Consider the following 26,917-nt stretch of genomic DNA (forward strand, 5'->3'; position numbering starts at 1 on the left):
TACATTATTAGGAGTTGTCCTATTTCATCACAATTTCTTTTCTGATGCCCATTTTGATTTCAGTTCCCTCTGAAATGTCACAATAGAAGTTACCATCATGAATAACTCTGCATCTGCTGTGTAACACACAGAGGATTTAAATGTGCTTTACCACTGACAACAGCCCTTTCTCTCTTTTTCTCTTTCTCTTTTCAGAATCCAGTTTTTTGTTGGGAAACGCCCAGATTGTGGACTGGCCCGTAGTTTATAGTAATGACGGTTTTTGTAAACTCTCTGGATATCATCGAGCTGACGTCATGCAGAAGAGTAGCACTTGCAGGTATGCTAACTGTCTGTTGCCACTCGATGCACTTTAAAAAATATAATCTGCTGGGAAGAACAATGAGGTTTTGGAAAGGGATTGATGTAAGAAAAGCATTGTTTTTGCAGGAATTAAAGTATTGAAACAGGCTTTAAATTAATGAAACCAGCAATTTATCCAGGACATGGTAAAGCACTTTGAAATTTATCCTGACTAATATAAGTATGAATGTTCTCTAGCTAATGATTCAATAAAGAAAGTGGGGTTTTAGGTAATATATTTCAAAGACTTTTTTACTAGATTTTTGTTAATTTGCCTATTATCATGCCAGGAGGCAGTGGGCTATTCTGTAGCCCATGTTGGTCCCTGTTATTACACACAGACACAGAGCACAGTAATGTGCAAAATGCATCTTTATTCCCAGGAGAGTGATTAAGCTGATGATATATTTACTCTAAGCATTACAGCTTTATGGCTTTTTCCTTTTGTTGGTGGTCTTTCAGGAGCAGGCAGCTGTGATTTATGGTTAGACGTGCGTCTGCACCTTGTCTGCTGCCTCCTTTAAAAGGAGATGCTTTGGGGAAAGACTAAATCCCTGATGCGTGTGCATGTGCGTGTGCGGATGAGCAAAGTAAACGAGGGACAGAGGCAAGAAGGAATGGCTGAGATACAAGTTTGTGTAGGTTTTCCCCTTGTGCGTTCAGGGAGCGACCACCTCCAGGGTACTGGGAGGAGGGGGCTGTGTATTTACAGCGATGATTTTTGGGAGGCGGGTGCTGCCAGACACTGATCATCAGCTGATGCTTCAGCTGGCAGGAGCAGGGCGGGCAGCGAGCCCGTCCTTGGATGTCACTCATCGCCTACTCCAAAAAGCAACACGTGCTGATGTGCGGTCGCTGCTCTCATCTGCCAGGAAGGGGAGGAAGCCTTGGGGGTGCAGGGTTGCTCTGTGCAGCCAGGTGTCCTCTACTGGTCGGTGGAGAAGGGATGGGCACGTGCTGCTGAAATGAAATATTCATTCACACAGTAGCAACAGAGTCGATATACTCAGTGGGGCTGAAGGAAATTGCCTTGTCACAGCTGTCCCAGATATACATACGTGCCTTCCCCTTTGCTCTCTGCTACCCTGTATATTGAACTGCGTAAGTCTGCTGTGCGCCAGCACTTTTATCGTCTGCGCGCAGTAAATTAATTACAAATATAGAATGGGATTGTAGGGAGATGTTGAGGAAGTGAAGGTTTAGCAATGATAATGATTCTCCTGTGCCTCGAATGCTGAGGGGACCAAAAGATTTATTCCACGTGAGTGCTTTTTGTGAATGTGATGGGCTCTAGTTACCATTCATAAGGATCCTGTTTTGACCATGTTCAAGTAGATCATACAGGTGAATCATACAGTTGCAAATTCATGGAAGAATTATTGTGAAAAATGGAATTGGGAGCAAAGATTTATTCCCCCCCCATTAATCTTCATTCTATACATCCATCTCTGGATTTTGGAGAGGCCTCTCTACACTCAAAGCATGGCTAGTACTTCTTTTGTGTCTCAGTCTTAGCTGGTGGAGTTATATATGCAGTGCAATGTTTCCTGCTTCTTAGGAGACATCCCAGTCTTTGCAGATTAAAGGAGAGCTGAAGAGGTTCCAGCATGGCCTGACATGCAATGTGTAGCCTTCCAGAGCAATGTCTTTGGAGCTGCTCTCTAAAGAAGAGCTGTGCAGCTCCATGGAATGGAAGATAGTCTTGAAGGCCAGTGCTGTCTGCTTAGGCTTACTCAGAGGAATGTCATTGGAGGTTTTTGATATCTGGGTCTATTATCTACATTATTTTCTGAATCGGGTTCTCAGTCCAGATTTGCTGTGTTATGCCCAGATTATGTTACCTTATACATAAAAATTACTTTTATATATAATATTTGCTTTGCTGTTCTAAGGCAAGTGTTCTGGGATAAGAGTGCCACACATTCATTGCAGGTTTTGGAAGGGTCTGTTTTTACAACTTTTTAGTGCCAAAAATCCAACCAAAGAGAAATACACAGATACAAACAATGTAAATCTAGCCCGTGATTCGATTTATTGTTGTTACTGATCATGAGGGTGATAAAGGGCGGTTTATAAATTTTGCAATATTTGATCCGTTTGCCACTGCCTACAAGGTATGGTGCCTTCAAGTCAGCTTTCACCCATGCTTTTCTCCTGGGTACTCCAGCGAGTATTCACTGTATCGTCTTTCTGTCTGTCCCACGCCATACCCCACATTGGGGCTGCTCGTATGTCAGCGTTATATTCAGTCTGAGGTGGTCTTGGCTGATAGTGATTGCAGGGAGGGATGGATCAACTGAAGGCATTGGACGTGCAAGTCATTTTTGTTCCAGCTCAGGCAATGAGTTAGTCCTGTGACAAGCTGGTAATCCCTTTGATTTTGCACTTTTCTCGTCTTTTTAATCAGCACCAATGTGCCCATTGGAAAATCCCCTAGAAATACCTCGGTACAAGGACCAGTCTCCGTAGTTTCATGGGCACTATGTAAAAGGCACAGTGTACACGGGGGTCAGGCTGTGTGAATATCACGTGATGGGAATCAATGTCTGTTCTTTCTGGGTGCACGTGGCACCCAAAGGTGCATGTGTAGCTGGGGCTGATATACAGAATAAGTGGTATAAGTGAGTGCTAAAATGCACAGGATTTTTAGGTGGAAGAACTTGTGTGCTGGTGAAGCATTGCTGTGCCAAATGAAGATAAGCTGACAGTCCAGGAGGAACAGGGCATCAGCAATTGCGACATGTCTCACCTTCAGTTAGCCATGCACAAACCCCTGCCTGGAGGTGCACCGGCAGATCAACCAGCATGCCAGAAAACCACTTGTTTCGTGCCCAGTTGCCCGCAGTCGTGACAATGTATGTCTTCATGAATGCGTTAACTAACAGTTATAAAACATTAAACCCCAGTTTAATGCTGCAAGTAATATCAGTGTTTCTAAGATTGTTGCTTCTCAGTTCAGCTCCGTATTCTCATGAAGCCTTTGGAAGAGCAGGCACCCTTTGAGTGGCTGGTTACTGGACCTACCCTGGCATTTTACACCTGGCATTTGCTCCAGGCTTGGCTTTGCTTACCCTTCCTGGTGCCCGAGAGCCTCACGCCGGGCTGGGAGTAGCGGTTTGCTGGTTTTGTTTTCCAAGAGGAAACCTGCTGCTGGGCCCTGTTTGTGTGCTGCCTTCCAGCTGTACAGGGGGATGGAATTGGGTCTCCGTGCTGAACCGGTTGTTTACGGGTAGTGTTGCCACCGAGGCACTCGCAGAGCTCCAGTCAGCATCTCTGCTCTCCCTCGTTTTGATTTACTGCCATTACAAGTGGGATTAAAAAAAGCCTGCGGGTGAGATCCTGGCTCCAGTGAAGCTAATGGCAACATTCCCACCGTGTTCAAAGAAACGGGATTTTTGCTTGATGGGTACAGTGTGCTGGACTGCAAGAAAGTTAGATTTGATACTGGGGTGTCACCTCTGTGACCTGGTTTTCGTGTGTGTGAGGAGACCTCCTTGCACTGCCAAAGCTGTGCAAGGAAACCTTGCAGAGACGCTGGTGGGACCCAGGGAGCTGCACCGTTTCTCCTTGGAAATGGTGCCTGCTCTTTAACTTGCAAAGTTTTGAAGCTATTGATGTGTATCTGTGTTTGCTGTTCCTCCTGGGTGGATGTTTGTCCTTTGTAATTGATGCCCTTTCATCCAACGCTTTTGGATGAACAGAGCTGCAAATTGGATGTCGGATCATATCTGTGCTTCCCCTATCCTCTATCCTGGGTAATTCCTTGCAAACAGCGGTTAAATACCACCCTGGCACAGCACGCACTGCAGACCTGGAGCTCTTCTGATGCCGCTGCTCCGGATCCTGACAAAGGACAGAAGAGCAGATACAAAGCTTCAGATGGGGCTTTTCTGTGCCAAGGGATGCTTTCAAAGGGAGGCGGCAGCCCAGGCATCTGTAATGACAAATGGTCGGTTTCAGAGATGGGCAATATCTAAGATTGTGCCTTTCTCTGAGTATTTCAGTAAGTCTTGTTTCTCTTTGATAAGTCTATTTTCTAGGTAGTACGATTCCCAGTAGCAGGGTGGTTTTGATATTTATGTCTTGTACAGTTTGCACTGAAGGCACTCGACAAGCACTAAATAACAAAAAGCATGAGGCGGAAAAAGACAGAGTGATTGACTGAAGAAGTAGGAGTCCCGCCATGTGTACAAAATAGGACAGACTAAATTAAATTAAACCTGTGATAAGCAAAGATATTATATAACTTATACAGTGAGTGGCTTTCAGGTTTCTTCAGTGCTGTTAAAAATCACCTTCTGAAAAATGTTTTTATTATTCCACAAACCTTTAAAATGTCTCTTTATATGTGAAAATAATGTAAGATTTGAGTATTACAGGTTTACTGCAATAATAAGCTGCTTTTAATTTAAAACATAAAGGTGACTGATTGTATTCAGCAGTGCTAACTGGTATCGTCCACCACTCAGAGCGCCAAGTACAATTTGTCATTTTAACTCTAATTAATGATGACTTTCTGTATTATAAGCCATGCAAAGTCAAGCACTTCAACAAATTCTTGTTATTTTTTCCTTCAGGACTAAGAGAAATACTGTTTTAAATCTCAAGAAAACAAAAAAAAGAAGATAATTAACTTGCACAACAGGCTATGTGAAAACTACCAGCTCTTATTTTGTCTTGCAGACAGGAGAGCAATCTGCTTTACCTCATCAGTGCATTAAAAAAGGCATAGATAAAAAACAAAATCAAACTCTTTCTGATGTCATGTCACACGTAAATGTATAAAAGGTTGTCAGCTGAACTTGGGAAAGAAAGGCAGGTCATTTGAAAATGAGCAGTAGGCTGTGTTTTGCATTTCTTAAAGATGGCTGTGTACATTAACGATAACCAGTACCTTAATGAAGCCTTGTGCCCTGGTAAAACCATTTCCCGACGTCAGTCGCCGTAGCGGCGTCTCCGTTACGTTGCTATCCCAAAGGTAATGCTTATGACATGTCATTTATGAGTAGCTCTCCCTGCGTTACCAGTGAAGAAGCGCCTGTAGCGACACACAGATGTGGTGACTGTGATGCCCCACATCTGCCTCCATCGCCCATGCTGGGCAGCACCTTGTTCTGGGAGCAGCCCCATTACCTCCCTTGACTGGCTGTATAAAGAAAAGATTCATGGTCTGGCCTTCATTGAGTATTTTAATGCTTGCCGAGTCACTAACCACTATGCTGTTTTATTGTTTCTTTCAGAACAGTAGACATAAAATAAATGTTTATTGAACCTTTGGAGGTCCGATGATCAATAAAAGAGAAGCTGCATTGAAACCACAGAGGCGCTGATAGCTTTTCTCTTTCATATTCTCAGGGTTGTCTGTTGTAGCTTTCAGCTGAAGCTCAAACCGGTTGTGAACAAAGAAATGGAAAAAAAAAAAAAGTCTGATCAATTAAAAGTATATTCATCGAAGTGTCTGAAAGCTTTTATCCCATGTTCCATTTTCCTTCAGTTCTGTAATTGGGAGTTTGCACAGAGTGGTCTTTGCTTATTTTTAATCCAGGGAAGAATGACAATAAAAGCCTGGCTGTTTCCTTACAAAGGCTTTCACAAGTAAGGTCAGGGGGTTGGGTTTGCTTACACCAGCTGAAAGTCTGACCTGGAAAAGAATGCAAAGATGAGATGCTCAAGTGACAAGAAATAGTAGAGTTAAAATTTCATTTTTATATTCTCATTTTTATAGTCTGGAGAGGGATGACTCTCCAAAAGCATTTTAATGTTCTCCATATCTTCACTGAAATATTAAAGAAATACAGTATGCAATAAGGAAAATAAGGGTGAATTTGGCTATGTTTGGTAGAACCGCAGATTTAGCTACGCTGGAACAACTCACACACTTGCCTTCTGTGCTGAATTTTCAGAGAATTACAGTCATCATTTCTCATTGGTTGAATCCTACCTCTATTTGTAATCGGTATTTAGTAAAAGGATTCCAATTATCTTATTGTCCCAGATGCATCTTGACAAGATTAGATTTGTAGCCATCGATTCGGCCAACAGCTTTTACCTGTAATAGCTTCCATTCTTCCTCCAGAAGCCTTTTCAAGAGGACTGAACAAAATTTGGGAGGTTTTAGAGTTTTGTTCTGTTTTCTCTGTTTTGACAGCAATATTCTCATGGCCCGCAGCTGTGGCAATAATGGTTTTATAGGTTATCAGCTCTTTTTCTAGCCATATATCCTTAAAGATATGCTCAAAAAAGTACTTAATGAAACATTAAAGTAGATTTACTTGCTGTCACTTACAGTAAAAAGGTGGTCATGGTTATTCACTATTGTAGATTTCCTTGTGACACTCTAAATATTTAAATGAAGTGTAAATCATAATTTACACTATTATGAAATAGCATCTCCAATGCTTATGCTGTTTAAGTTGGCTGTAGCAAAGTTGTTGCTTGTCTAGAAAAAACAGAAACCTTTTCTCTTTTTCAGTTTTATGTATGGTGAACTGACAGACAAGAAGACCATTGAAAAAGTCAGACAGACTTTCGACAACTATGAGTCAAACTGCTTTGAAATTCTCCTCTACAAGAAAAACAGTATGTATATATTTGTGTACGGTGTTGGGAATGATAATACATATTTAAAGTATATAATAGACCAAAATAAATTTTCATTTTGACATACGGGTACATTTGGGGCAAGATATGGAGAAGAAATGGGTATTTTGGTTGCCACAGCTCAAGAAAAGAGCTCTTTTTTTCAGGACAAGTGTTCAGATTGCCAAGAATAGTAGTTGTTCCCTGCTGTCTCTAGTCTGACTCCTTCTTTCCAAAATATATTTAGTTTTGAGGATTGTTTCCCTGAAGGGAAACTGACTGGGTTAAGTGAAAAGAAATCCTGAATGAGGTTCCCCCACGTTCCTCAGGAAACACCCCCATGCCTCCACAAGTGAGAACCCAGACCCTGATTGCCGTGAGTGGATGCTCCCAGCAAGTGTCGAGATGCCTCTGTGGTGTGTAAACCAACACGTACGAGCTCTGGTGAGAGTACTAAAGTTGACGCATAACCCAGGGTAGAAAACCAGGGCATTTTGTAACTTAACGAGATGTAGGTCCTACAAGTCCCTTCCTCTTGGTGGCATTGGGTTTACAGGAGATTGCCAGAACCAGGGAAGATTTTCTTCAGTTTGTCTTAACCATGAGTCACTGCAGTCACATTTTCTGTCCTGCCACGTGTGTGGGTAGTATTTGCTTATCGACGTTATAGCACATACTAAGCAAAACCTGCACTGTTGTGTGGTCTCACACTGGGCTTGTGCAGTCTGGACATCTCTCCTGGGCTGGTAGTTGAAAGTCCTGTGGTTGTCAGTGGAGATGAGCAGCCTCCTCCACTGGCACAGGCCATCTTCCCAAGATAGAAAGCAAAAACTATCAGATGAAATATGCTCCAGAAAAGCTGGTTCCTCTACCCTGAACAGAATGAGTCTAGTTGACTGGGTCAGTGGCCATGTCAAACACAAGCCAAGAGCAATCTCAATGGAGATGTTTTCTTCAGTTTGGCTTTCATTGCCCAGTAGAGGTTGCAGGTCCTGTGGGGCTGGGGAGCCTTCCCCGTGGCTCAACTCCCTGGAGCCCAACAGCTGAGGCCATGCTACCCCCTGGGTGGACTTTGGTGCTGGCATGGAGCGCCTTGCTGGGGTGAGGCTGGAGGTTTCCCCAGCATGCTGTGGCTGAGGGAAGGTAATGGTGTGCCTCAGGAAAGAGCTAACTGTGCCTGACTGCCCCATTTCACTGCAGACTCACAGGAATCTTTCATGACATTGAAGAGAGCATCCTGGATACCTCGTCTTCTCGAAACAAACTCGCATGCATTATGCTTTACTTCCACTTTCCCTTTTTAGACTAAATCTTCCTGTATGTGCACTTAAGCAATAGAAAATGTCCAATTCTGCCTGCTTCAAAGCATTTTAGCCAACACTTTAATTAAAAAGACAAGCAAGAGCGGCTCTAAAGTCCAGCTGTTTCTGCAGGTGCCCAAGAGAGCCCTCCAAATGACCTCTTTTCAGTTCCCCAGCATATGGATGTGTCTGTCCTCTAGATTTTCTGCTTCTCTGCCTGCTTCCTGTGCAGGTCACCTGGACACACCCTCATATTGGGGGAATTTCCCAGGACAGACTCGTGTTGTGTATCTTTGCAGGTGGTGGTGCCCAGCACCACCATGCCCTGCGTCCATGTGATTTCTGAAGAGGATCTGGAGATCCAGTGCTCTCCCCATCCCTGACTTCTCTTGTTAACTGGGCCGGCAGCTCCTGCTCTAGCATGAGCCAGTCCTGAACTAAATTCTTCTCTATTTTATTTAAGTATAAAGAGAAGAAAGCCTTCTCTTGATGACTTTTCTGTAACTAGCCAGTCAGTTTTTGCTTTGGGGTGTGGATTGCCTGCTGGAGCTTGATGACGCTTCAGAGATTTATTGAGCTGCAGTTGTCTTAATAAAATCTTCACCTTTGCCCAGATCTCCAAGCCTATACTTTCCATAAGTTATGCAGGATTACAGTCAGACTTTATGGAAAACTACTCATTTTTCTTTTCAGACTTGAGTCAGTTCTGATGCATATCATCTATTGCCAGCTTGCTTCTCCATCACCTGAAGCCCAGAACATCAACCTCTTTCTAAAGCTAATAGGCATACCTTTTGGCTCCAGTTCAGCAGCTGATTTGCTTCCATTTGTCATGTTCTGAGCCTTGTGGAAGAAGGTTCTTCAAGAAACCGCCTGCTTATCCTTCAGGCTAAATACTGGAGCAGACAAAGAAATAAAGAATAGTATCTGTTGGCATGAATATACTGCCGCAAAACGTAGACAGTTACTCTGGGAAGGGCTTGTGGTTATCACCTGCAGCCTGCATGGAGCTTACAGTGCTCTCAGAGCACCCTCCCACCCATTTTCAAACTGTAGGTCTAGAAGTGCCGTGTACTTTTGATTATGTGTCACAACTGTTTCGTTCTCACCCATTCCTTTATGCTTTTGGCAGAAGGAGATTTTGAGATTTTTCAGGTTGCTTTCCCATCCTTCTTTCCTTCAGCACAGAGATGATCTTTAAGAGCTGGTGTTCTCCAGCAGCATCCGCACAACTGCTGATTTCACACGTCTCCTTGGCATTTTAACCCAGCTAGGAGGTTTCAGGTTCAGACCTGAAAGTTGGCTACAAATTTCTTCTGCTTTACTGCATTCTCTTATATATAGTCCTCAGGGCTACCTACCCAGCTATTCAGCACCCATGTAGGCGTGCACATACATATATATATATATATATATATATGGGTAGCACTCAGGAAGCCTCTTTGCCTGCTTTTGCCCAGTTTGCTGCTTCTACAGCAGTAACCACCTTGCCTCTGTCTTTGATTTTTATCAGTGCTGTTGTACAGGTTATTTTCCCTGCTTACTTTCAGAGCTTTTCCAAGGGTGCTGCTGAGTTGCCAGGTATAAGTGCAAGTGCAGTATTACTCCAGAGACCTGCAGCACTCTGCTTTAGAAGTTATGAAAAGAGTCTTTTATCTTGGGTTAGCAACCGGGAATTGAGATAATCAAGTAATCAGCATAATGGATTTGGAATTATCACAAAAAGCAGTCCTCCATCTCTCCCACTTCTCCAGTTACTGTTAGTGAGTTACTGGTTTAATCCCAGTTCAGCAATGCTGAATTTTGTCATGAACCCTTGTGGATTTTAACCTTCCCCACAGTAGTCTTAGTCCAAATGGGTTTCGTTGCCCTCTGGGCATCTATCCTGCGGTTCCTGGCGCAGCTCCCGGACCTGGTGCATTAGAGGAGTTTTTTTTTTTTGGGGGGGGGGGGGGGGGGGGCAGTGGTGCCCATGGGATAACAGTGGGCAAGCGGCTTGTCTCAATGTGTCAGCTCTCAGGCTGGCATTCAGGCAGCTCAGGAGAAAAGCCATTATGTCAACTGGCTGAAAGCACGTCAAATCCCAACGGTAATTAGCTGGCTGTGAAGGCATTTATAGTGCAGAGAGTAGGTGTTGCAGGTTTGGGAGGGAGCGGACACAGCCGTGGGCATGGAGCTTTGCTGGATGGAAAGCATCTCTGACATTCACATCCCCGCAGGTGAACAGGGTATTTCTAAGCAAATTGCTTTAAGTCTTTTAGGATTTCACCCCTTACAGAGCAGACCTGCATGTAGAGAGGGAGCTGCCACGTGCATTTCAGCCTAGGAGGAAACAAGACAGTTTCAGCTCCTGAGCGCTCGCAGGAGCCCTGTGTGAGGACTTACCAAAAGCCATGCTCACCACTCCGTATTTTCTTTGCTGTTTATTTGATGAGTGGTAGGATTGGAAAATTATTTTATATTTATTTCAAAAGCTAACTCTCTATCAAGAGATAACTGCATTGGGAGAGTGCTCCACTAGGCCTGACAATGAGGAGGTGGAGGATATGACCTGAAACACAGAAAGGAAGTTGAATCTCCTGATTTGTCCTGGTAGGACATTTGCAATCTATGTCAGGATTAGCTCAAGTCCTCTTAAATAATGGAGTAGCATCAAATTTGAGGCATTTGACAGTATACTCGCAACAGTTTTAGATTTGATAGCTCCATATTATGTGAAGAGAGAATCAAATATACCACCCATCCATTTGTTTTCTTACCTGCCTACCCTACAGACACTAAATTTGTGAGACATGCTGGGAAAAAACTTGGAGGAGTGGAAGAATCATGTATTTCATTTCAGAATGGAGATTTATAAAGCCTCCTGTCTCTGCTTATTGGCTAATTAAATTGGTAACATTTCCCCATTTTAATGAATCTGTAAAAATAGGAATATGTTGTTTTCCTTTGCAGAGGTAAAACTAAAAGATCTGGAAGACGTAACATGTCTAGATATTGTCCTAAACTACATGTGTGTTATAATAACATATGAATGATGAAATACTCTGTGTACGGGCTGGGGAAACTTTGTGCTACACCACAGTCCAATGGCACCTTTTTCTTTGCTTTAGGAACACCAGTTTGGTTCTACATGCAAATTGCACCCATAAGAAACGAGCATGAAAAAGTGGTTTTGTTCCTGTGTACTTTTAAGGATATCACTTTGTTCAAACAACCGATTGAAGATGATTCAACAAAAGGTAAATATGAAATACGGTATTTTTCTTTGGTAAACGATAAAGTACATGCTTGAGCTCAGTCCTGTGACAGGGACATGTCATGCCTGTGATCTGTGTCTTGAATTCAGGAAATATTCTGTGACCTGTCAGAGTTTCAGTGCCACTCTCCTAAATTATTGCTTTAAAAATAAAAGATAAATCACTATGAGTGGCAATTCCCTAACAACATTTTGCCGGAGTCACAAGCTTTCCTTTCTCTTTGTAATTTCACTACTTCTTCACTACAGCTGGCATTTGCTAAAAATGACATAATTTTGAGTCATTTTAATACTGTGTTGTTTTGGGAGACCTTTCTCCTAAGGAACTGGTATCTATTTTTCAGAAAAAAAAAAAATATCAGCTTGTTTGTGCTGAGATGTTGACATTTCCTCCCTTTCTCACTCTTGGAGATGAAATGCAATAGAAACAGCCCGTTTGGGTCCGTTATTACTGGCCAGCAATGTTGACTGCGTGGCACTGGACATTGTACTTGTTATTTAACAGCTGCTGGTGATGGTGTTTGTTGAGATGTGTCATGCTCTCATCACCTAACAACCCTTGGCCAGACCTGCAGCCTTGCATACGAGATAATTGGTGGGGAAAGGTGCAGAGGATCTGGCAGCATCCTCTGCTTTGGTCATAAGACGTGTGTCTTGTATCAGGTTCACATGCGTATTGCTTTGGCTAAAATAATGCACACTTACATAAAGAAGGGCATTTATGCTACAGCATCCACATCCCATCTTCTCTTGGACGTTGCTCTCTGATGATGAATTCCTTGCTATATATTTCTCTTTGTGTTTGGAGAAGGCTTGATTTCTCACTGAGAGCCGTATGTGCTCTAAGCCATCTTCTTTAGAATAAACAGTGTCATTTGAATGCAAGCAGGATTTAAACTGATTTTTTATGATCTAGATAACACTTATTATATGTGTTTGGATAACTGAAAAGTAGATTTATAAAGGCAGACTTGAAATAAAATGAAAGGCCTGTCTTTGGGCTAACACCAAATATGAGATATTTTTTGTCTAGAGAGTATTATGTGTAAAGTTAGAAGATTCTGATGTAGGAACACCTTCTCAGCCATCATAAGCTTTACCGCCTCTATAATTTAGTTAGCCACCTGCAAATGTTCCTTTATTTCACTTTCAGCTCAATAACATGGCATTCTTCTTCCTGGAAATAATCTGAAATTTTTAGGATAAATGCCAGTGAATTGAAAGGACTTTAATTGTAGAGGTCTGAAGACATGAGACCGGCTTCTTGCCGCAGTCTAACATGTAGTAGGAGCTCATCAAGGAAAAAGCCAGTCTCTGCAAGGATCCTCTTGTAGGATTTCCTATTTGATGCTTTTTGGGGGGACCGAGATGTATCTCGCATGGAACCAGCCCCTGAACCCCCCCTTTCACCAACTCTGCCACGCTTTTCACAGTACGCGGTTGCACTGGGGAGCGTGTGGCTGCAGCAGGGCAGGGAAAACATATTGAAGGTGGCTCCCAAGTGCAGAAATGATGAATGTTGCCTCCTTTGGATTCTCAGCCTGGGAGATGAGTACTCTGCTGCCTTCCCCGGGGAGGCAGGGATGTGCTGGGGGGGCTGAGCTCTCCCCCTCCCCATCTTGTGGCTGAGGAGGAGCAGAATACATTTGGCATCCATTATAGGAACAATATATGTTCCTGTGGGAAAGAGCAATAGCTGTGAAGTGCGTAACTTGTGTACCGCTGTTCTCCAGCGAAGGGTACCATTAGTTAAAATGCCAGGTATTAACTATGAACATTGCGAAATATTGTCGTCACCAGCTGGAGAGGTTTGACTGCATGTTTAAAGAGCACTTACTTCTGTCAAAGTCGTACTTTAAAAAAAACAACGAAACAAAACACTGCAGAGGCAGTACAGCCACATCTCTCCAGTGCCGTTAAGACATATGATTGGAGTCTTACGAATTTGCTCAGGGTGCTTTGATGAGAGCACTGATTAACATTGATCAATATGTCCAACAAGCTGTATAATTACAAACCATTGACCCGCTTTTTCTTCTGCTTTTGCATAAATTAGAGCTCGTTTTTTATATTCTTCATATAAAAACATCACATTCAAATATTCACACCATTTTACTACAAGGATGGGAAAACAGCGTTGTTGCATTACCCTCTGTGTCTCAACTGGGTGGATCCGCAGGATCCCACGGCACCAGGACCACAGTGTTGTTTTGTCAGACGTGGTGCTATGAGATGCATAATTCATTGTCCTTGCAGATAACATTACAGTGTGCTGAGAAGCTGTCAGGCCACTTTCTTTTTGAATTAAGAGATTGGTAAACATATACATTACAATTTAGCGGAGAATTTTTAAATTTTTGTGAAAAGCATTTCAGTAAAATACTGCTGTTGAGTGCTGGGATTTGTCATTGAAAGGGCTATTTTTTTTTTTTCTTTTTTGAAGAAGGATTTTTCTTCAGAAATTCTGCCAGGACTATGCAATACATAATACATAAGTAACTATGGTGCAGATGAGTTACTGTCTATTACTTATGGGAGCAGTAAATTTGAGATAAAAAATTCAACAGAAATAAAATATTGATGCCATTATGCAATAATCTCTCCGTACCAATATATTCTGCGCTGTTCGAAGGTGTGTTGCTTTGTTGTGAAGCTTCAGTATATCACGCTCCTATGAGGTACGGAGATTTGGTATTTAAATCATGGTAATGGGTGCATCTACACTGCAGGGTGTCTGTGTGTCCTGGCTCCTGGAAATAAATGGTTGGGTTTGCCAGACCTGCTTGTGGTGGCTGCGATGCAGTCAGCATCTCGCGTAGACCTTGCAAGGGAACAGCGGTTTCGGGGGACAGGGAGCGGTGCCCCAGTGCTGAGGATGCAGAACTGCTCCAAAGTCTTGAGGAGCTTATTGTGTTTGTGAAAACAGGACCTACAAATAAAAGAAAATAGTTGTCTTGCTACAAAGCACATGCCAAGAGAGAGGTGGAATCTTCTTACCCATAGGGGCTCAAAAACGCGCTCATTTACAGGCTCAGTACAGAAACATATAGTTGACGTCATGGGGAGTAGCCCCGTGCGAGCGAGGGGAATTAGAGAGGTCTGGGGCACTGTGACAGTCAGTGTCTCTCTCTGCTTACCTGTGTGCTCACCGTTTGCTGTGTGCTAATGCTGTCAGAGAGGAGGAGGAGGAGGAGGAGGAGAGGGAGGAGGTTTTGCTTGCAGGAGGAAGTAAAAGTAATGAAAAATTTTCCCAGGTCACCTGGGAGACTGTGAATTTGTTACGGTCCAGAAGGCTGTTGAAACTTACTGGACTGAAAGCAAGACTGGAGAAAATGGATATTTAAAAGCTACCTTCCTCTAATAGAATGTAGTGGTAGAGATCAAACCCCTTGTTTTCTGAGAAGGTGGAGGCAGTTTGATGCTAAAGATTTGACTGACTTGTTTTCTTGTTACCCATGTTGGTATCTATTATCGATGTGCAGGAGACCTATGATGTATAGCAATGTAATAGCGACCAAAAAGTATTGTTGTATACTCGTAAATGGAAAATGACTTTATAAATGTCTAACCTTGCAAAAGTGTGGAAAAAACCCAGCATCTCAAGTAGAAGCAGTTGATGATGATGATGATAACAGGAGGAAACACCAGTCACGTGCTTGACATGTTCACTCCTGGGTGAAGATGCCACCAGCAGCTGTGCAGGTCTGGAGGGCAGGGGGAACACCCTCCCCTGACTTGGTTTATGGTTCGTAGTGCCCCAGCTCCTCGGTCGGTGGCTGGATGAGCTGTGGATGGTGGCAGTGTGGAAGAAGAGGCGTGAGAATTAGTGGTGGGGCAGGAGATGTTGGCTGCACTTGGTGGTCACTGGGACAATGCCTTATTTTCCAGGGAAGGAGCTGTGCTGTGTTTTGTCTTCTCTCTTTCTTTCCTCCTCCTGCTCCTCTTTGGGAATACGAACGTTTGTCTAGTCTGGATTCAGTACCAAGCAATAGGTCCTACCTGTGGTGGGGGGGGGGGCTGGATCCCCAGGTGTCCGGGCTGAATGCCTTACACAGCAGAGGTGGAAGGCCATTACAAGCATAGGAAAGATTGTATTATGTAATTTCTTGCAGAGAATAAAACCCAAAGAATCTTCTTTTTTATGTTTGTACCATTGTAGGGTCACAGTTGGATGCTTTTATCAGCTTGCTGTGCTTTTATTCTCTCTTTATCCAATGGCCTTTTAAAAACATCTGAAGACTTTCAATCCCTCCAAAGACACACAGTGGTAATAATCTTATGTTTATTTGTCAGAAAAAAAATGAAGCCATTTTTCTGGGCCCTAACTATTAGAAAGGCAAATGGGGCCACTTAAAATGTTAACATTTGAAGCCAGGAGTGCTGTAGATTATATTGAACTGTATTGAAAAGACCAGCATTTTTTTGCCTGATAGTGGAGTTTCACAGAGTTGTGCAATGACTTTATTTCCTTTGTTAGTGAAGAAAAAATGTGGCCTCTAGGTAAACTTGGAAGTTTTTTCAGCTAGCATTCTCACTGGTTCTCTTAAGTTTCTTTTGAGTGAAATACCAGGCTTGTCACCTGCTGGAAGTGACTGGGAAGTTCTGGTGAATACTGATGGGAAGCTGAATTAGGATGCAAAGCTGTGTTAATGAGGCCCCTACAACTCAAGACCGTGTGCTGTTGACAGATGGGATCAGGAGATGGCACAGCAGTATCCTGACGTTGTTTTTTTGTTTGTTTTTTGTTTTTGTTTTCCACTTGATAGAGCCAGACTTTGATAATCAAGACTGTCTGGGATGATGCTGTAATGCTCCCAGTGACATAACTCTTTGTGGTTATATAACTCTATATAATGATACAACTCTATCTCGGAGTGTGACAGGGCTATAAAAAGTGTAGTAGTTGCAGAAATACGCACTTATGCTTGCTAATCCTTGCTAAGCCTATAATTCTGATCCTTTTTTATCTTTAATAAGTGCAAGTTATTAAGCATATATAACTAGTTGCACATGGGAACTTTTTTCCTTGAGGGGGTATCAATCCTGGTGATAATAGAAGTGGGTGGAGGGATTAGAGCATGAAAATGAGGTTTCTACCTTTAGCTGAAGCACAGTGTACCCTGTTGAATACATCACCTTGACAGTAATCCATAACAGTAATTTAGTAGGTCACAATTTGGATATCCTTACCATGTTTTTATTGCACTTTTCCATGGCTGTAATAACAAGGGTCTTGGTGCTATAGAGACCCACTTGTTCTGGTGCTGTCTCCTTTTGCTCTGATCTGCAGAGTTTCGGCCCCCGGTGCCTTCAGGCACCAAGGAGGTCACCTCCATCTCTCCATTCTCCCCCGGGTCCAGAGTGCAGCATGCAGGGACACCTGGGCCTTGAGAAAGGGCTTTGTGGGGGATGACGAGAAGTGGTCATTTGCCAGGACACCAGGTGGGCTTCCAGTGTCAAGAATAGACAACTCGGAGGAGTGATGCTAAGATATAGTCTCTTGGTATTTAAAACCATCCATTTTGGGTGGGTACAGCTTGCTAGTAACCAGGAGGACCTTCCAAGGTCACTTTGCTCCTGTTCCTGCAGGACAAGCGTCCCTGTTATTGTCTTCAGTGACATGCTGGTGGCACTTTTAGCATACGCTGCAAAGGCTGAACAGTCACGATGACGTAGTTGTTTCCTTGCTCCTACGGGTGACACTCTGAGGCCTTATTTCTGGGCCTCCCCCCCCCCCTTCTTGCTTTGCTGCTGTCAGAGACTCACCATGATGAAGTAGAGAGAAAGCGAAAATTTCCATATTCAGGGCTGTTTAGTTTCCAAATCAAGTACTTTTCTGAATCTGGTATTGCCTTTTGAGACCTTTGTGTGCTCCACCAGCAACCCACAATGCACATTAACTGTCTGTAAATTTCTAGAAGTTTAATGTACAATGAAAATGAAATCCCATTGAAATCAATTGTAACCCTGTGAGAGACTGAATTAAACTGGAAGTTGATCTTTAAAGCAGTAACTGTTTGCAGATGGTTACACTTTCTATGTAGAAAACTGAACACTCATAAGCCATATATAAAGTAATAAGTATAAATATAGTAGAGTTAGAGAGTTTAAGAGTCTAATCTGTATATCACTGGGCATTGCATTTCACTAAGTTACTCTTCTGCTGAACCCATGAACTTGTGTGTAACTAAACCACCCCAGACAAACGTCCAGTATTGGCTTAGAAGTCTGAAGAGACTGAGGATCCACCACATTCCTTCAGTTTTTCTTGCTTTTTCATTACACTTTTGGCTTTAAAAAAGTGTCATATTTAAATTAACCTGGCTTCAGCTTCTTGCAGTGCTATCTTCTTATGCATTTTTTCCGCTGTACTAAAAAAGTCCCATTAAGGCACTTACACATATATCAAGTCATCGCTTCACCTTCTTTTGATAAAGTAAATGAGTTGAGCTCCTTAAACCTCTGTCTAGCCTGAATTTGGAGGTCTGGTGATGGCAGATACAGACATTTTAGCTGCACTTTAATCCAGCTCATTGGCAGCAGTAGGGATGAAGCGGTGGTGGCATGGATTTCAGCCTCCCAGGTCCCAAATAAGTTTCTGCAGTTGTTATTGTAGCAAGGTGGGTTCACAGCTAATTCCTTGGTATTGCCCATTGCTCAGCCTCTTCAAGCCTAGTTCTTACTGTTGTATATCCAAGGAGTAGGTGACTTTTTGCCAAAGCAAACCACATGCTGAATTGTTCATCTACTAAGACCTCTAGATCCTTTTCAGGGCTATTTGCTAGGGACATTTCCCCCTCCCTTGCTGGAGATACAATTTGCATTGCTTTTGCCTAGATACCTGATTTCCACTGAAAACACATTTTAATTGCACATGCCCAGTTATCAAGTACATGATCCTGCATGACTGCCCTCACTACTGTTTAACATTCCTCTAATCTTCCTGTCACCTGGGCATTGAATCAGTCATCTTACAATGACTTTCAAACCACAGAGAAAAGCCCTGGATTGAAGAGGACCTGTCCAATGAGGTCCAGAAGGCTCTCAGTAATAATTTTTAACTATTTTCCACTACTCCTTGTTTGATATCTGCCTGGTAGCAAGTTCTTCATCCATTTAACCTGTAATTTACTGATTGGCGTAGTCTCAATATTTTGTCGAGAGTGTCACACAGTGTCAGTTCAGTGAAGATTACTGTGCAAGAGGATTTGGCCAACCTGTGGCTCGGGTGATTCAAATGCAACACCAGGATCAGGTGATGTTACGTGATGAGCACTGTGGCTCTGCTGATTTGGGAGCTGTTGGGTAGGAGCAAACCAGGGGCAGTTGCTGGGGTTGTCATCACATTAATGGTCCGCGTTGCTGCCCAGCCCAGCCCCAGCAAGGGAGCACTGGTACAGGGACCTGCTCTGGTTCGTGCCTCTCCGGCGTACGTCATATATATGCTGCGGCTCCGGCTGGCCCTTGCATTTGGCTTGCAGCTTGTTCTGTCAAGGTGTTTGGCCATCTTCCTGAACCCAATTTATACTCTTCTCAAATAATGGAATTATCATGGTGGGGCATTTTACATCATTCTGTATTGACAGCCATTCATTATGTTCTTTACTTTTCTTTTTTATTACACATATTGAAACTCAGATCATCTTTCCTCTCTTTTACCTGGCACTGAGATCAAGCTGAGCAACCTGTAATTACTTGGGTCAGCCTGTTTGCCCCTTCTGCGTATGGGTGCAGAAAGCCTTTTGGTCATACTCTGAGAGTTCTTTAAAAACTTCATTGTTACTGTAATAAATCTAGCCAGAGAAGGATTTTTCCCATATGTCTTTAGCTTTCCATGTCCATTCTCACAGACCATAATTTCTCATTCACGTACTTGCTCCCTCTTTCTTCTCATTCCCGTGTGCTTTATTGTATACTGCTTTTTCATTTCTAGCAGCTGCCTTCCTTTGACCCTGAGCCTTTGGCTGGTGTAGTCCTTCTTCCTTGACCACTGAATGGCACCATCTTGCTATCTGACAAACTCCTAAAAGCCAGTTGGCTGATATTTACAGTACTTAGTCTTTTTTTTTTCCTTTCTTCCCAAAATTTGCACTTGTTTTTATATACTTATGGGAAATAAGTCCTTGGTGGCCCTGTATGTGTGTGTATAAAGTTCAACTTTATTTGCAGAAACATGAAATGTAAGTTGTGCACTGTAAATTTATGGCTATGTCAGAATTAAATTTAAAAATACATTGTATACCAAATCTAGTCTAGTGGTGTATAAATCTTAGCACTTCTCATCAGTAGATCTCATAATGGCTTGCAAAGTAGGTCATTAGCATTATCTTCATTTTGAGGAGAAGAAACTGAAGCTCTGAGAAGTAAAGTGATATGCCCAAGATAACCCAGTGATTCTTCATCCATTTTGAGCTCCCCAGTACTTGCAGTGGGTGGATGGTAACTGGGAATACAACATTGAGCAAGAACACAGGTCAGATGTAAAAATTATCCCAAGAGTGCAGTGCATTATCAGACAGTGGAACACACAGAATTTCAAATTGGTAAATTTATCCTAATATTTTGAATTACATTTGAATAGACTTTATGATTCTTCAGTTCGTAAATAGTTTTACTACATCATGGGAGTGATTGAGCTTTGTTTGACTATTATTCTATTTATTCAGGAATCCCATTTATCTCTCTCTTTATCTACCAAAGGAAAACCAGGATGATTAAGTTTTTCGAGGAGACAATGAGCTCTTTCTGCCATACTTTACCTGCAATAAAGAGCAAACAGCCAGCCATTGCAATGATTTTACTGTCTGAATGTTTAGAAATAGTTGAGATTTGTAGATGCTAACTATTGATGCAAAAGGATGATCCACGTTATCAGTTGAATTCCAGACTGCCTATTTCTGAGCGGCGCTAGCTCTTTGCTTTTGTGGGTAAGTCATAGAGTATATATTATTTAAACATTCTGTGTTTTAAGTGTTTCTGCTCCACAGTGAGAGGAGAACAACCACCCTTCCATGGTCTGGAGGTGTTCCTTACACTTCTGCAGGCAGGAATCAACACAAGCATTGCTGTAATTACCCTTTGCGGTTGTTTTTTACACAGACTATCATTCTTAACCCAAGTGTTTTCACTGCAGTCCAAGATACTGGATAGTTCCCTGTTACACTGATTTAAAAGCCTTCATTATTTCTGATCCTTTTAAAGACCAGACAAACCTTGACAAAAAGGTTAATTGCAACCCAGTAGAGCTACACTAATGTTTTATTAGGGGGAACTGGTTGTGTCTAGATTTTTCAGAGCAAATGCGCTATAAAGAACATTAACATCTCACCTTGAGATTTTTAAACTCTTCATAAACTCTGATGTATGAATTTAGCTTTAAAATAACATAATATAGTGTGTGAACTAGATATATTTTTTTTTTTCAGTGCGGCTGCTAGCTAGATGGCTAAATCTGTATTTGGACCTGTACACAAATCCAAACAGATTGCAAATTTTCAGCTCCTAATTAAATTATGTGGAGAATTTGAAGGGTTTTCTCACTTTCAGATACTTATATTTGAAAATATTTGCTGTTATCTTTGAACGCAATGGGTAGGCCTATTGACTGCTGAGGTTTGTACAGGGAAGGTGACTTAACCACTAGTGGAGCAAAAGAGCCCAAGTCTTTTTTGCCCGTTAGCCTGTGCCTGCGCAGGGACTTCTCCCCCGCGGAGGGAGCTGCCCAGGTCTGACCCTTGGCAGGACTGTCCGTGTGTGATGGGCACCAGGAATTGCTCGTCGGGGCACACGGGAGCACTGTCAGGAGAGAGGAATCAGAGGGATTTAAATGTTTTGTCTCCGTATCGCCGTTAGGAGACAGTGATTCTGTCCCATCACTTCCAGCATCACTTCTGCTTGGGGAGGTCTCCTTTGCTGCGCTTTCTTTGGACAGCTTTCACCCTCATCCTTTTTATGCTCTGCCGTACACTGCGACAGCACCTTCAACCTGGATGACATTTGTCCTTAGAGAAGGCAGCAGAGAGGAGGAGCGGGTGTTGGAGATCGATGAGAGTGTTTGTGTACTGGATCGATCTGCAGGGTGTATTAAAGGGAAGGAGATTGGTGACCAGAAGGGCAGGGAGAGATGTCCCTATGGCAGTGCAAGAGTGCGGTTTGCAGAAGGTCCCTGAACACAGAGTAAGCAGCGAGTGCGGCGGTGGAGTGGAGCTGTTAGCAGAGCAGCTCCCACAGAGCTGTTCCCATCCCAGCTGTCTGGTGTAAAACACAGCGATTGATTCAGGATCTCAGGAAGAAAGATGTGTGGGCATAATTACTACTCTTGTTGGAGTAGTAGCTGATGGAAAGGCACATGCTATAGCGAGGTTTCAGAGGTTTCAGGTAGGACAGTTTGCACTTTCTGATAGTGGAGGGATGATAGGATCAAGTTCTAAGCTGCAAATTCTGTTTCCCCTGTAGACACCACAGCATTTCTGTGGTGGTGTATGAATCTAGACAGTGGCTGAGCAAGCATCTTAGACCTGTCTGGAAAGCTTTTCCCTCTCTGAGGAGATGTTTGGGTGCTCTGTCTGCTTCACTTGACTGTTGCCTGTCTCCCTTCCATGCTCCTGCACTCCCTCAGGCTTCCTGGCACAATGTTAACAGCTTCAACTCGTGTTGTAGCAGCTAAGGTTTGAAAGAAATACCAATTTATATATTTATTTAATTAATTTAGTGCTCCTTTCTCTTCAGAAAAACCTTTGGCTCAGATGTTGTGTGAAGTATGCCACCAAGTCACCCCTGGCTCAGCCCCACAGTCTGAGGGCTGTCAAATTGGCAGTCCTAATTAGAGCAAGAGACATGGAGAATATTTTGTAGATGCAAAGTATTTAATTGTGACTAAAACACATGGAGGAAGAAGAAAGTTGTGTGCTTGGAAGGACAGCATTACAGCTGGGCCAGTGCAGAGACTAGTTTAGTTCATGTCTGTCAGCGTGCTTGCCGCCTTCATGTCCAGTTTTCGTAATTGTATGGAATTGTTAAACCTGCATTTTCAGTTTCTTCAGAACGCAAAAATTTTAGTTTGAGTAATGGATAGGAACAGGGCAGTATTTTACTAGGCTTCTGTTTAAGAACAGACCCTTGTTTTGCATCATGAGAATGAATCCAGACCATGAAGATTTTTTTTTTTTAAAGCAGGGGTACAAATTCTTCTGGTTTTGTCTGTGAATCAGAAATTAATTAAAGAGAACCAAGGAAAACAATCATTTTATGTGTATGTTATTCCAGAATTTTCCATGTGAGGTAGTTAACATCTTCCTCTGAAATACCCAGTTTAACTTCTTATAAGGAGAAGCAACTGCTGGTGTGATCTGATGCTGCTGCCTTTGTTCCTAAGAATTTGAGTGCAGTGGTGAAGTTCAGGGTATTATTTTTCAAGTGGTGCTGTGGAAGAAAGACATAATCCAGCTGAGCTGAAGAGAGCATCAGAAGTGTTGCTTTTTCTCACGAGTAGCTTTTTTTTCTTCTTGCACCTGCTATTTGTGTCACCCCTTTACTCCTTCCAGACTGAAAATATCTGTGAGGACAGGCGGTCACTAATACATGGGATAAAATTATCATTCTTTTCAAGTCTTGTGTCTGTAGAGGAAGAGAAAGGAGAGAATTGTTTGAAGAAACATTGACAGCAGTAGGCAGCTATGCAAATTTTGCCTGGTCTATTTAAACATACACATTGGTTTTAAATATATTTCTGAACTTATCCAGTCTACAACAAGGTCAAGAAACAGAGAAATGTACCCTGTACAGATTATTTCAGACGCGAGGCAGCCTGTATACATTTTCACCTTCCCACTCATACCCCAGCATTTGCTGTTGCTATGTTTTTAATTCTCTTGGGTTGTAAATAGGAAACAAAAGAAGTTGGTACTTTTTCACACTATTGCAGATGGATGGATCAGAGCAGGTAGAATAATGCTGGACTTTGTGCTGAATTAGAAAAAAAATCGTGTTAGCATATTCTGCACTTCCAACATCGAGAATCATGGGCTTCACAGGGCTGAAAGAAATGTGAAAATGTGAAGTGTCTAAATGAGGCTGGAAGAGTTTTTGCAAAAGGTCTGCTCTAGCACAAAGCAAAGCTTTTGCCTTAGTGGAGAAAGGACACGATGAAATGGTTTGCCCTGTGAAAAGACAAGGTCAAACCAGATGAGCAGAGTGGTAACCCTGGATGCTAAAATATGTGGCTTCTTTCTTTCACATGACATTGATGATCTCACCAAAGTGGAAAAGGAGTATTTGAAAAAGCCATAGTTCTTCCTTTCTTTTTATTTTTACAACAAAAGGATTGCTGTTGTTTCATATGTGTCTTACTCCTCCAGCTCCTTGTGGTACATCTTCCCCAACTTCCCCAGACTTTCTGTATTTGCGGTTAATGCAGAACAGATGCTTTTCTTACCTAAGCCGATGACAAGGGATTTCTTACCAGTTTTGCTTTTATCAGAGAGCCATTTTTAAACCCCATATTTTTGTGAGTGGGATATCTCAGCCTGTGAAGCACCTTGGGAAAGAATTGCTAGAGTACATGAAGCCATCTCCAATCGTTGTCAGCCCCTGACTCTTCTCCAAATCCTCATCTAATCACTGTACAGATCAATGCTCTAAACCTCAGAAAATAAAGTAAAGCTTGAATCATCAGCTATCAACCCTCAGAAAGGTTACAGAATGGTTGAGGTTGGAAGGGACCTCTGGAGGTCATCTTGTCCAACACCCCTGCTCAAGCAGGGCCCCCTACAGCAGGTTGCCCAGGACCAGGTCCATGTGGCATTTGAGTATCTCCAAGGATAAAGACTCAACAACATCTCTGGGCAACTTGTGCCAGTGCTCGGTCACCATCACAGTAAAAAGATGTTTCCTGATGTTCAGATAGAACCTTCTGTTTTTCATTTTGTGCCCATCGCCTCTGGTCCTGTCACTGGCACCACTGGAAAGAACCTGGCTCCATCCTCTTTATATCCTCCCTTCATGTATTGTATTTATACACATTAATAAGATCCACCCCCTCTCCCCCCAAGCCTTCTCTTCTCCAGGCTAAACAATCCCAACTCTCTCAGCCTTTCCTCAGAGGAGAAATGCTCTGGTCCCTTAATCATCTTCATGGCCCTTTGTTGGACTCTCTTCAGTGTGTCCATGTCTCTCTTGTACCAGGTAGCCCAGTGCTGGACACAGCACTCCAGGTGTGCCCTCACCAGTGCTCAGTAGAGGGGAAGGATCACCTCCCTTAACCTACTGGCAATACTTTGTCTAATGGAGCCAAGTATACCGTTCACCTTCCTTGCAGCACAGACGCATTGCTGTCTCATGTTCAACCTGGTCCACCAGGACCCCCAGGTCCTTTTCTGCCAGCTGGTTGGTCCCCAGCACATACTGGTGCATGGGGTTGTACCTCCTTAGGTACAGGACTTTACACTTGTCCTTGTTGAACTTCATGAGATTCCTGTCAGAGTTGGAGTAGCTGAGAAAGCTGAGACAAATGAGGGCATTTGGGACTGAATCCAGCAGTTTGGCTGTGGTGGTTTTGGCTTTGCTGAGCACCTTTCTGTCACTCTGTTATCAGCTCTGTGGGGCAGGGTGACAAACTAAAGCTTGGGGACTGGCCCAAACCCATCCCCGTGGACCACAGGGAAGAGGACATTGTGTGTGCGCATGTGTGTGTAGGTACCCGCACAGGGTCTGGAGGTGGGTGACCACTTCCCAGAAGAAAACTGCTCTTTTTCTTTGGTTCTGGCAGCGTGGTTGCAGCGTGCCGAAAGCAGTCGGCTGGACGCACTGTGGCCTCCAGCAGTTACGAGAAATGTCGGGGCAGAGCTGTCAGGACGCTGCTGCCATGCTCGCTTGCTCTTTGAAATCACTGGCTAAGAAAGATAAAGAACAGTTCTGACTCTTGTCTTCAAGCTGTCTCCCTACCACAGTTTTATAGACAATTAGGAAAAAGAAAGCCACAAGATTTTTTTTTTCTAGAAATTACTAGTTCATACTCAGATCGCTGTAGTGTCTCTTGACCTTGTTTAATACAGAAAGTGCATGTTCCTAATTGAATATCTCTGTAAGCTTCAGAGGCATGAGGCATGTCTGAAGTTCACATTTAAGGTTTAGATTTGAAAAGTTGATAAAATACTTCTATTTTTTACCTTTTCCCAGTGCATTTTTTATGTGCATTTTTTAGGTCGTATATAAATAGCCAGAAACAAATGGTCTGTGCTGTGCTGGTGGTGTATCACAATATTTAGATCTGTTCTGGTTGCTAAATGATGAATAATAGATTTATATTTGCGTGAATGTGATCTATATGTGGTAAATTGCAAAGCCAAACTGTAAATTATTTTTTTCTTGAAGTTTTATTGTCCTGTCTGTTCTCTGCTCTTCATTTTATCTACCCCAGGGCTTCCCCTAATTTTCCAAGTCCCTGGCTCCTATCAGACAACAGGCGTTTAAAAATAAACCCAGCTAACATAGAAATGTTGTGTTTCCTTTCTCAGATTTGACATTTCCCCCAATTTTCATCCACTCAGCATTCAAGTTAAATAAAAGTAACTGTTTCCTGTCCATAACTTGTTTGATATTTTATACACACCTGTGCAGTAAAATATCAGGTTATACCTGGCTAAACGGGATGTTGAGCATCCCCTTCAGTGCTTTTTGGGAGGCAGTTCCTTCCTGCAGATATTTGGATTTTCAATTTTCCTGCTTAACACCGAGGTACTACATTACTGAAACCCCTGGCATTTTCTTTGCTACCACCGATTTACCTCATCCAGTGCCGCATCCACGCCAGCTGTCACGTTTGGGTGTTTTTCTGGCAGGAATGACTTGATGACACGTTCCTGGGTCGGCGCTGCTGTCAGTAACAAACTCTGATTGCTCCTTTTTGAGCGCTGCAGAAAAAATTCCCCAGGAGCAGCCCAGTGTGTGGGTCTCAAGCTACCGTTAAGGCAGCTGTTTATCATTAGTTTAACAGCTAAATGTATTTCTTAATGCTGTTTAAAATCGAGTGCTTAATCTATCTTTAAAGTCTTAATGATTTTTTTTTTTAAAGTCTGAAGCATTGCTGTTGATGCAGCTTTGAATTTTGCTGATTTATTTTCTTTTTTTTTAGAAGTTTTGGGTTTGTCTCTGGAGTCTAGTTGGGGTGAGAAACAGTAAAGACTTAAGGATCAGACTTTTGGGGCTGCTGCAGCGGCCCTGAATCAGCAGGAGCCTTTCTGTAACTGAGGAGGATTTTACTTCAGCAGGATTTGCAGACTTGGGAAGCCTTTGCATTAACTTCAGTGGCTTAGCATTAGATTTCAGCACCAGAGTAACTCCCCAGAAGGCTGAAAGCACAATGTGATCCCTCTAACACAATGTCTGCAAAAGGCAGAAGAAGGAACGAGCCAGAGCATTTCGATTTTATTCAGATTTACTC

The 26,917-nt window shown here is 42.7% G+C and overlaps 1 protein-coding gene across 1 annotated transcript in view; it reads left to right on the top strand.

The window, feature by feature from the left end:
- Positions 1-26,917, top strand: part of KCNH5 (potassium voltage-gated channel subfamily H member 5) — a 170,990-nt gene that overhangs the window by 13,443 nt on the left and 130,630 nt on the right. Inside the window, exons 2-4 of the mRNA XM_054828084.1 lie at positions 196-319; positions 6,815-6,921; positions 11,333-11,461. Coding sequence (XP_054684059.1) covers positions 196-319; positions 6,815-6,921; positions 11,333-11,461 — 360 coding nt within the window. The remainder of the gene's footprint in view (positions 1-195; positions 320-6,814; positions 6,922-11,332; positions 11,462-26,917) is intronic.

The sequence above is a fragment of the Grus americana genome, chromosome 5, assembly GCF_028858705.1.
Source record: "Grus americana isolate bGruAme1 chromosome 5, bGruAme1.mat, whole genome shotgun sequence".
NCBI lineage: Eukaryota > Metazoa > Chordata > Aves > Gruiformes > Gruidae > Grus > Grus americana.